Source organism: Dasypus novemcinctus, unplaced genomic scaffold, assembly GCF_030445035.2.
Source record: "Dasypus novemcinctus isolate mDasNov1 unplaced genomic scaffold, mDasNov1.1.hap2 scaffold_432, whole genome shotgun sequence".
NCBI classification, from domain to species: Eukaryota; Metazoa; Chordata; class Mammalia; order Cingulata; family Dasypodidae; genus Dasypus; species Dasypus novemcinctus.
Window position 1 is genome coordinate 1 of NW_026688396.1, and position 11,343 is coordinate 11,343.

General features: G+C 71.6%; 1 protein-coding gene across 1 annotated transcript; it reads left to right on the plus strand.

Moving 5' to 3' along the window:
• The first annotated feature begins 3,510 nt into the window (after window positions 1-3,510).
• F2RL3 (F2R like thrombin or trypsin receptor 3) lies at window positions 3,511-4,762 on the plus strand. The gene is made up of 2 exons (XM_023584927.2): window positions 3,511-3,634; window positions 3,720-4,762. Exons 1-2 carry the CDS (start codon window positions 3,511-3,513, stop codon window positions 4,760-4,762), a joined length of 1,167 nt encoding a protein of 388 aa, XP_023440695.2.
• Window positions 4,763-11,343: the final 6,581 nt, after the last annotated feature.

The following is an 11,343-nucleotide window of genomic DNA, read 5'->3' on the forward strand; positions in this document are numbered from 1 at the left end:
TGCTCGGCGGCCCAGGACCCCACCCCGGCCCGCGTGCCAAATCCCTCGGCCCCCACGGCGCCGGCAGCCGTCGGGGACGCGTCGTGCGGGGCCGGGGGCCGCAGGGTCGCCCAGCCAGGCCTCTGGGCGCAGGCGGCGCCTCCCCCGCCAGGCGGGCCGGGGTCTCAGCGACAGGAGCTCGGGGACGGGGCCGCCCCCCACTCCCGCGAGTCGCGCGGCTCTTGCGCGCTGCTCCGGCCCCAGGACTGCCACGGCCGCTGTGCAGCTGAGCCCACGGCGCCCCGGGGCCCCTGCCCACCCCGACACCCCACCTGCAGCCGCCCCCGGGGGCCACCCAGGAGGCGTGGGCGCCTCCAAACGCGCGGTGGCCCGGGGCAGGCTCCCCTCCGCCCGGCCGCTGGCACCCCGGCCCTCACCTCCTGCCGCAGAGCTGTGCCAACCCCTCGGTTTCTAGAAGCTTCCAGACGTTTCCTGTGGACCCCGAGGCCGGCCCGGGCGAGCCCCCGTGGGCCCTGGTCGCCCGAGTCCGTCCTGCGTGCCCCGGGCGCCTCGCGGCACCCCGTTTACGCGCGGGCGCTGGAGGGAGGCCCCGCGCGGCCCCTGCATGCTCCGCGGCGCCCCCGCCGGGGCTCTCTGTCCCGGGGCTTGCGCCGCCTCCGCCGCTGTTCTGAATGTAGTTTCTTCCTTTTCTATTTATTTGCACATTAAAGTTAAAAGATTAAATATCGACGCAAACCCGCAGGGCCCGGCGCTCACTTGCTGCGGGGAGCCTGGGCCGCGCCCTCGCGGCTCGCCCTGTGCGCGGGACGCGGCCCCGTCGCGGGTGAGGCCCAGCTGGGACCGAGTGTCCGGGGGGCGCGGCCGGGGTGGGGGTCAGCCGGCGGGAGGGAGGGCGACGGACACGCGACGGCGCGTGGACCCCGACACGGGGCGCTGCGCATCACGCCGGCTCCAGCCGCGCAGCCGCCCAGGGCAGCGTCGCGTCCCCAGGGCGTGCGCGAGACAGAGGGACCCCCGGGGACTTCAGCCCAGCTCAGCCGGTGTGAGACCCAGTGAGGGGGACGCTCGCCGGCGCCGCCGAGTCGGGGTGGAGCGTTCTAGAAAACGCCGGGCGCCCAGCGAGAGGCCGTGGCCACGTGGCCATGTGGGCTCAGGGACGGCCCGGAAACGGCCAGGGGACGCAGCAGTGGCCCCGGCGACATCCCTCCACGCCCGGCCCCGCCTCGCGCCCCCCGCCGCCCCGAGGAGCTCAAAACCGGTGACGGGCCCAGGCGCGTTGCGGCTGCGCGAGGAACCCAAGTCCCCCAGACCCAGGAGCAGCCCCGGGCGCCGGGCAGCCACGGATTCTGGGAGAAGAGCCACCGCCGAGCGCGGCCACGTGACGCCACGGGGCCCCCGGGCCCGTCCCCCGGCACCAAGGCGGCCGTGCGAGGGGCACACGGCGCAGGCGGCCTCCGGGTGGGCCCAGCGTCAGGCACCCCCGGCGAGGAGCCGCCGGCCGCTCCTGGCAGCTTTGCCGCGGGGCGAGGGCAGCCCTGGGCGCCACGTGGGGACGCGGGGGCAGGCGGGGCCTTGGGAGCCCGCTGTCGGAGAAGCCTGGTGTCCCCCGGCCGGCTGGGTGGCCCTGGGGACGCACTGTGATGAGGTGAGGCCACCGCAGCAGTCAGGGGTGAGACGTCCCCGCCCGGGCGGAGCTGCGCAGCCCCTCGGCGACGCGAGGCCGGGCAGAACGAGGGGAACCGGGCGCCGCTGGCCTCCAACAGAGGACGAGGCGACGGGCCACGGCCTCCGTGGGGACCCGGCTGAGACCATGGGGCGAAGGGCTCGAGGCCACCGGGCCCCCCCTCCCAGCCCCCACCCCCTGGAGCGGGGCGGCGGGGGGGCAGGCAGGGGGCTGCCGGGACCCGGGGCCGGGCTGTGCAGCCATGACGCCTGAGGCGCTGCGGGGTTTCTCAGCTGTGACAAAATGTGCTTGGCATTCGGCACGCTTACGGCGTTTAGCCACCTGCACCTCGATCGACTTCCGGAACATTCTAGCACCCCAAAGAAACCCGTCTCCCCCTTCCCCCAGCCCCCGGCAGCCTCCAGCCCACTCTAATTCTACAGCTTTGCCTCTTGTGGACGTTTTGTATAAACGGGAAACAGGTGTAGCTCGGTGGTTGAGCGCCTGCCTCCCACGGGCGAGGTCCCGGGTTCAATCCCCGATACCCGCTAAAAATAAATAAATGGACTCGGGTGACGCTGGCCTCCCGCGCCCAGGGCTCTCCCCAGTCAGACGTCCCGGTCCCCCCACACTGCGCGTGGACCAGGCCTCACGGCCGAGCGCAGGGCCACGGCACGGGTAGACCCCGTTCCCCCACGGCTCGTGGCCGGCGCCGTGATGAGCGTCGGGTACGAGTGTCCCCCGAGCCCCCCGCCGTCAGGCCTCGCGCCCCCAAAGCTGCCCTGCTCAGCGTCGAGAGGCCCAGGGGGGGGGCCCACCTGTGGCCACGGCCCCCGCCACGGAGGGCGACTGTGTCTCGCCGGCCACGGCAGCTGGGGGACCACGGCCGACGGCTCAGGGCCGTTGCGCTCGCTGGAACGGCGAGGCCTGGCGCGTGCGGCGTCGAGGGCGGACCCCAGAGACGAGACGCTGAGCGCAAGGAGCCGGGCACAGACCGGGGGGGGTGCCAGGGCCACTGGGGTGACGAGAACGTTCTGGAACTCGGTGGAGACGGCGGCCGGGAGCCGCCGCGTTCCTCCCTCGGAAACCGCTCGTTGCGTGCACTTGAGCTCCACGGGAATCGAAAAGCCGCGCCCCCGCCCCGGGCTCCCTCTGGAACACTGCCCCGTCACTTCCTGGCGCGTCCCGTGTCCCCGCGTGTGTTGCCAGATTAGGGTCCTCAGCGCGGCGCCAGGAAACGCCACATCCGAGGGCCCCCACCCAGGCGGCGGGAGAAGGGGGCGCCCCACCCCGTACCCCAGATTCTCCGGCAGCCCCCTCAGAGCAGAGGCACGGGGGGCCGAGTCGAGGGGCGCCCCCCCCCCCCCCCCCCCCCCCCTGGCCCCCCCCCCCGGGACCCTCTAGGCGCCCAGGCCAGCCCGGGGCCGGCAGTGGGGCGTCCCCCCGGGGGCCCCCCTTCTGTCCTCCGCAGACCCCGCGTCAAAGGCGCCGTCCCTCTCCGTCCCTCATTCTCGGGGGGCACGGCGGGGGTCGGCGAGGTGGTGGGGGCCCCAGGGGGTGTCGGCGAGGTGGCGGGGGCTCCCTCAAGGACCCCGCTCCGGGGACGCCGGGGCTGACGTGACAAGCGCAGGCTGCCGACGGGAAGCGGCCACTTGGCCACAGATGCTTCCTGGTCCGGGGGTGGGGGGAGGTGGGGGTGGGGGTGGGGGTGGGGGTGGGGGTGGGGCCCCCCCCGCTCCGCCGCTCTCTCGGGGGGCCCACGGCGGGCGCTCAGGAAGCGGGGGGGACGCGCAGCGCGGCAGGAAACCGGCGGCCCTGGCCAGAGCGGCACGACACGGCGCGGTGGCATGCGGTGGCTTCTGCTGCTGCTGCTCGGGCCCCGGGCGCTGGGGCTCGGCCTGGCCGGCAGCCCCCGGACCCCCAGCCTGTACGACGAGGCCCCCGAGGACAGCAGCCCGGCGGGGGGCGACGGTGAGCGGCCCCCGGTCCCCCCCCCCCCGGGCAGCGGAGAAGCGGGTGGCAGCGGGTGGCCCCTGACGCCCCCCTCTGCCCGCAGGTGGCCCCCGGGGGGGCCCGTTCCAGCGCAGCTTCCCGGGCCAGCGCTCGGCCAACGACAGCGGCGTCCTGGAGCTGCCCGAGCGCCAGCGGGCGCTGCTGCTGGGCTGGCCCGTCACCCGCCTGGTGCCCGCGCTCTACGGCCTGGCGGTGGCCGTGGGGCTGCCCGCCAACGCGCTGGCCCTGTGGGTGCTGGCGGCGCGCAGGCCGCGGCCGCCCTCGGCGCTGCTGCTCATGAACTTGGCAGCCGCCGACCTCCTGCTGGGCCTGGCGCTGCCCCCGCGCCTGGCCTACCACGCGCGCGGCCTGCGCTGGCCCTTCGGCGAGGCGGCCTGTCGCCTGAGCGTCGCCGCGCTCTACGGCCACATGTACGCGTCGCTGCTGCTGCTGGCCGCCGTCAGCCTGGACCGCTACCTGGCCCTGGCGCGCCCGCTGCGGGCCCGCGCCCTGCGCGGCCGCCCCCTGGCCGCGGGCCTCTGCGCCGCCGCCTGGGTGGCCGCGGCGGCCCTGGCGTTGCCCCTGGCCCTGCAGCGCCAGAGCTTCCGGCTGGCCGGCTCGGACCGCACCGTGTGCCACGACGCGCTGCCCGGCGACGCGCAGGCCGCGTACTGGCGACCGGCCTTCGCCTGCCTGGCGCTGCTCGGCTGCTGCGCGCCGCTGCTGGCCATGCTGCTGTGCCACGCGGCCACGCTGCGGGCGCTGGCGGCCGACGGGGCGCGCTACGGGCGCGCGCGGCGCCTGACCGCCCTGGTGCTGGCCTCGGCCGTGGCCTTCTTCGCGCCCAGCAACGCGCTGCTGCTGCTGCACTACTCGGACCCCGGGCCGGACGCCTGGGGCCCCCTGTACGCGGCCTACCTGCCCTGCCTGGCGCTCAGCTGCCTCAACAGCTGCGTGGACCCCTTCGTCTACTACTACGTGTCGGCCGAGTTCCGCCACCGCGTGCGCGCCGCGCTGCGCTGGGGGGCCCGCCCGGGGGTCGCGGCCTCCGCGGCCGGCGCGGACAGCGGGCCCAGCTCGGGCACCCGCTCCTCCTCGCTGCTGTGAGACCCCACGGGGACCCCCCCCCCCGGGGGCCCCTCGAGCGAGTCAGCGTCCCCTCGGACAAGTGAGTGACGGGGGGGGCTGAGCCCCCCTGGGGTCCTTGGGGCGAGGCAGCCTGGCCTCGGGCAGCAGGGGGCTGGGGTACGGGGTGGGGCGCGGGGTCCCCCAAGCCAGAGCACGCACGTTGGGGGGCGGTCCGGTCACAGCAGCCCGGGGCCCTGCAGCTGGTGCCCACGAGGGGCTCCCCGGATGCCCCGGATCTGGGGTGACCTCGGGGGAGGGTGGGGCCTGCCCCCCCCAAACCCTCACCCCCACCACATCCCAGAGGCCCGGCCGCAGGGGCCACACCTGCCAGGGGGGCTGTGAGCCCCCCACTCCAGGGGTCCCTGCCCCCGGGACTCACCTCTCCCCCCTCCCCAGCTGCCCCCGCCCCCCAGCACTCCCACCCCCCCCACCTCCAGGCCCTGGGGCTCCCCCCCCCAATCCCCCCAGCTCCCACCTCCCCAGCTGCATCCCCCGGCACTCCCACCCTCCACTTCCAGCCCCCCGGGGCTCCCCCCCAATCCCCCCAGCTCCCACCTCCCCGGCTGCCCCCCCCAGCACTCCCACCCCCCACCTCCAACCCCCCCGGGGCTCCTCCCCCAATCCCCCCAGCTCCCACCTCCCTGGCAGCCCCCACCCCCTGGCACTCCCACCCCCCACCTCCAGCCCCCCGGGGCTCCCCCCCCAATCCCCCCAGCTCCCACCTCCCCGGCTGTCCCCACCCCACAACACCAGTCCCCCAGGGCTAACCCCCCAAATTCCCCAGCTCCCACCTCCCTGGCAGCCCCCACCCCCCGGCACTCCCACCCCCCACCTCCAACCCCCTAGGGCTCCCCCCTCCCCAACCCCCCCAGCTCCCACCTCCCCAGCTGCCCCCACCCCCTGGCACTCCCACCCCCCACCTCCAACCCCCTAGGGCTCCCCCCTGAACCCCCCCAGCTCCCACCTCCCCGGCGGCCCCCACCCGGTGCCCGCAGGAGCCCACAGGCCGCCAGATGCCGACCCAGCGGGCAGCCACGGGGACAGGCATACGCCGCGAGGGGGCGGCACCCCAGAGTCGCGCCCGACGACGTCGCGCCACGGGGCACGCGCGACCCGCTGGCCTGGGCCGAGACCCCCGGGCGAGCCCTCGGGGGAACCGTGGACTTCCGTTTCCAAGAGCTCGTCGGGGCCGGCGCGTCCGCTCTAGAAGGTTCCGCACGACGCGAGACGTCCGTGAAGCCGGAGCGGGGAACCGGAGAGGGGCGAGCTGGGCACCTCTGGGGACTGGCACCTTCTGTAACCCTAAAACTGCCCTGAGGAAGCCAAGTTGACTAAAAGGGAGACAAAAAGGGGAAATACGGGAGGATTTCCAATGTCGGGAATCGGTGGGAAAAGAATGAGGTGGGGGCTGGGCCGGTCGGAGGTGAAGATGCGGTTTTCCAACGGGATCAAAAAGTGCAGCTTTGGGGAAACCAGCAGAAAATGATTGAGAGCGGGAATGAAACGAAACCCACTTACGTACAAGAATCTAATACCTGAATTCGGAATAAGGAACTTAAAACGGTGAAAGAATAATAGTTACCCGAAAAGCTCCTGGTCTCAAACCTTGAGCCAATCAATTCCAAGTGTGTAAGCATTTAGAGATGTATAAATCCATACATGACATTCAGACGCCAAGGGCCACAAATAAAGTTTTATTGGCACACGGCCATGCCCGCTCAGGTGCAGGAATTTTCTCTAGGAAACCCCGGCGGCGGCTTTTCGGGGCCGGGGGGCGCCCACGGGCCCGGGGGAGGCGGCTCCCGGCGTGGCTCGGTGGTTGAGCGCCTGCTGCCCACGAACGAGGTTCTGGGTTCGAATCCGGATACAGCTGAAAAACCAAAGGCAACCCCTCGCCCGGGCCCTCGTCCGGACACGAGGGCTCTGAGGACGCGGTGAGCCGAGGCGCGTCCTGAGAAGAGGGAAGCTGGGCGCGCGGTCACGCAGACACGGGGGAGGCGGCCGCGTGGCGACACAGGCCGAGCCCGGGTGGCGCAGCCGTGGCTCCCGCGGGCGCGGCCCTGGAGGCTCCGGCTCTGCCAGGTGCTCTGTGCCGGGGTCTCCGGCGGCACCGTCCACCTGGGCCCGCGCCGGGCAAGCGCCACGGCCTCCGGGTCCACTCCAGCCGCCCGCACAGCCGTGGGGCCTGGCCGTGCCCGGAGACCACTCGCGTGCCCCGTGCCTGGCCAGGTGCCCTGTGGGTGGGGGCCTGGGGCTCCGAGGGGAGGCTGGCGTGTGCAGCGGCCCACCTCACCTGGGGGCACCTGAGCCCGCCCACCTTCCCTGGGGGTGCCTGCTCACCTCACCTGGGGGCCACCCGCCTCACCTGGGGGCGCCTGCAGCTGCCCGCCTCACCTGGGTGTCTGCCCATCTCAGCTGGGAGTGTCTGTGCCTGCCCACCTCACCTGGGGGTGCATGCCCACCTCACCTGGATGTTGGCCCACCTCACCTGGGGGCACCTGCACCTGCCCGCCTCACCTGGGGGCGCCTGCACCTGCCCGCCTCACCTGGGGGCACCTGCCCACCTCACCTGGGGGTGTATGCCCACCTCACCTGGGGGTGCCTGCACCTGCCCGCCTCACCTGGGGGCACCTGCCCACCTCACCTGGGGGTGCCTGCACCTGCCCGCCTCACCTGGGGGCACCTGCCCACCTCACCTGGGGGTGTATGCCCACCTCACCTGGGGGTGCCTGCACCTGCCCGCCTCACCTGGGGGCGCCTGCGCACCTCACCTGGGGGCCCACCCGCCTCACCTGGGGGCGCCTGCAGCTGCCCGCCTCACCTGGGTGTCCGCCCATCTCAGCTGGGAGTGCCTGTGCCTGCCCACCTCACCTGGATGTTGGCCCACCTCACCTGCGGGCACCCGCACCTGCCCGCCTCACCTGGGGGTGTCTGTACCTGCCCGCCTCACCTGGGGGCACCTGTGCCTGCTCGCCTCACCTGGGGGCACCCACCTACCCCACCTGGTGTGTGCCACCTCGCCCAGAGGTGCACGCCCACCTCACCTGGATGTCGGCCCACCTCACTTGCGGGCGCCTGCAGCCGCCCACCTCCCCTGGGGGTGTATGCCCACCTCACCTGGATATTGGCCCAGCTCACCTGGGGGTGCCTGTGTCTGCCCATCTCACCTGGGTGTCTACCCCTCATCTGGCGGTGCCTGCTCACGTCACCTGGGTTTCCGCCCGCCTCACCTGGGGTGCCTGCTCACCTCACCTGGAGGTGTCTGCCCCTCACCTGGTGCCCGCCCACCTCACCTGGCGTGTCTGCACCTGCTCACCTGCTCACCAAGCTGGAGGGGGCGTGCACCTGTGGGGCCAGCCCAGGAGAGGGCCGGCCGCAGCGCAGGAGCCGGCGGAGCCGCCCTCCGGCCCCTGTGCCCTGGGCACGGCCCGGAGCCCCCGCGCCCGGGCACGGCTCGGGCTGGACGCCGCCTTCCCGCCCCCCGAGGCCGCGTGGCGCCCACCCCGGGCACACGGGGGCCTCGCACGCCGGGGGCCGGCTCCACGGGCTGCAGGCCAGCACGGGGGCAGCTCGCCCACCCCGGCGCCCCCTGTCCCCGCAAACGCCAGCCGGGCGGCCAGGAGGGAGCACACACCGGTGAGCAGCCGGGAGGGGCCCCCACCCAGCCCCGGCGCGGACGGGCGCGAGTCACGGATGCCCGGTGCCGGCGTGGGCTCCGCTTCCCTCCCGGCCCACCGCGCGTGGCCGCCCGGCCCGGGCCCGCCTTGGGGGGGGACGTTACGGGGTCCCTGCAGGGCGCTGCTGCCTAAGGGCGGCCCCGCGTCGGGCTTTCATCCGATTCCCGGGATCCTTTTCAAGGGAAGGCCGGGGAGCCACGGGAGCAGCCGGGAGAGAAGGGAGAGGACCGCGCCCCGTGAGGTGCCACCGGAGGAGAAAGCTGGGGCCAAGAGCCACCGGCAGCCGTCCTCGGGGGGAAAGCTTCGCCTTGTGGGTGTCGTTGGACTTCTCCTTGCCACCAAACCGTGAGCCGGGAAGCGGATGTGGCTCAACGGATAGGGCGTCCGCCTACCACATGGGAGGTCCGCGGTTCAAACCCCGGGCCTCCTTGACCCGTGTGGAGCTGGCCCACGCGCAGTGCTGATGCGCGCAAGGAGTGCCGTGCCACGCAGGGGTGTCCCCCGCGTGGGGGAGCCCCACGCGCAAGGAGTGCGCCCCGTGAGGAGAGCCGCCCAGCGCAAAAGAAAGCGCAGCCTGCCCAGGAATGGCGCCACATACACGGCGAACTGACACAAGATGACGCAACAAAGAGACACAGAGGAAACACAATGAGACACCACCAGGGAGCAGAGGTGGCTCGGGGGATTGGGCGCCCCTCTCCCACGTGGGAGGTCCCAGGTTCAGTTCCCGGTGCCTCCTGAAGAGAAGACGGGCACGGAGAGCGCACAGCAAATGGACACGGAGAGCAGAGAGCGAGCGGCACGGAGAGAAGAACGAGGGGAGGTGGAGCAAATAAATAAATCTTAACAAAAAAAGGGGGCGGTGCAGGGATCGTGCGATGTGGGCGGATGTCGAGGGGTGGCCGGGGCGGGGCCGGGGCTCTTTAAAGGGGCGCCGTCGCTGCCGGGTGCGGTTTCTGTTTGGGTGATGAGAAGATCTGGCCACAGGTGGTGGCAACGAGAGCACATCGCGGATGTGATGGATGCCACTGAATTGTGCAGTTAACAACACGGTAGGAAAGAAAGGTATTAAAAAAAAAATACAAACACGGCAAGAGCGGAGGTGGCTCCCACACGCGAGGTCCTGGGTTTGGTTCCTGATGCCTTGTAGAGAAGACAAACAATGAGCAGACAACAAGCAAAACAACGAGCAGACGACAAGAAAAAACAATGAGCAAACAGACAAGCAGAAATAAGAATGGGAAGTGGCTCAGTCATTGAGCGCCTGCCTCCCACATGGGAGGTCTTAGGTTCAATTCCCAGTGTCTCCTAAAGAAGACAAATGATCAGACAACAAGCAAAACAAGGAACAAACAGACGAGGGAGTCATCTTGGGGGGGGGGGCGTAAATAATTTTTTTTAGATTTTATTTCTCTGCCCTTCCCCGTTGTCTGCTCTCTGTGGCCATTCTCTGTGTGTTCTTCTGTGACCGCTTCTGTCCTTATCAGTGGCACCGGGAATCTGTGTCTCTTTGTTCGGTGGAACATTCCGGAACATCGGCAACACTCAGGCGCGTGCTGGCGGTGGGGGGCGACGCTTGACGAGAGGGCAGCTGTGGCCGTGTTGGCGACGCCACCTGCGCCTTTGTGGGGGCGGCCGGCCGGGGAGCAGGGGCGCTGGGGACGCCCGGCTGCGCTGCTTCTCCTGGGGGCGCGGCTGTCCCCGCGGTCCGGGGGGGCCTGGCCACGAGGCGGAGGCCACGTCCAGCCATGGGCCCTTTGCCGCCCGGTTTCTGCCAGTCCCGCTCGCCGCCCCTTGGGCCAAGCCTCGTCTGGGAGCCGGGTGCCCCCCGAAGGGCCTGGCACGGGGCGGGGGTCCCTGCCCTCCCCGGGCCACCGCCAGCCGCTCGGAGCAGACCAGGGGCTCGGGCCGGCCCCATCCAGGCCCCGCTCGGCTGGGACCCCCTCGGGCGACATTTAAACAGGACCCTTGCCTGGGGAGGGGGCGCCCTGGGCACTCGGGGCGCCTGGCAGCCCCCCGCCCTCTCGAGGCCAGCAGTGCCCCCCACGTGTGACGACCCAAAATGGCTCACGAGTCCCCAGCGTCCCCAATGGGGGAGCACCCCAGACCTGATCTCTGTGGAGGGCAGCCCCCCGCCCCCGGGACCGCCGAGGGCCGACCGGGGAGGCCGCCGTCCTGGCACCCGGGGGCGCTGGCCTCAGCTCGGCGCACGGGAGGGGGCGCTGGCCTCGGCTCCCGCAGCCCTGGGGACGCCTGTGTGGGTGACGGGGACGCGCGCCGCCGGGGCCCGGACGTCCTGCAGCGAGGGCCGGCTCGCTGGACGCGGGACGCGATCCGGAGCCTGTGGCCAGGGACCACCGCGCCTCCTGGTTACGCCGAGGCCGGAGGGGGAGGGGAGACTGGAGCAGTGGGTGGACGATGGGTGCGTGGTGGGTGGATGGGTGGGTGGTGGGTAAATGGGGTAAATGATAGGTAGATGATGAGTGGGTAGAGGACAGATGATGGGTGGCTGAAAGAATGATGGGTGGATGTTGGGTAGATGAATGGGTGGGTGGATGGGTGATGAGGCGATGATGGGTGGACGGGTGGGGGGACGGACGGGTGAATGGGTGATGGGTGAGTGCATGGATGGGTGGGTGGACAGATGGGTGGGTAAATAAGAGGTAAATGATGGGTTGGTGGATGGATGATGGGTGGATGGATGGGTGGGTAGATGACAGGCAGATGATGGCTGGCTGGAGGGATCATGGGTGGATGATGGGTGGAGGGATGATGGGTGGGTGATGGGTGGGTGGATGGATGGAGGGATGATAAGATGACGGATGGATGGCTGGCTGGAGGGATGATGGGTGGGTGATGGGTGGGTGATGGGTGGGTGGATGG

Coding starts and splice junctions, on each gene's coding strand:
- F2RL3 (XM_023584927.2), top strand. CDS start 3,511: ATGCGGTGGCTTCTGCTGCTGCTGCTCGGGCCCCGGGCGCTGGGGCTC. Junction 3,635..3,719: donor CAGCCCGGCGGGGGGCGACG/GTGAGCGGCCCC, acceptor CTCTGCCCGCAG/GTGGCCCCCGGGGGGGCCCG.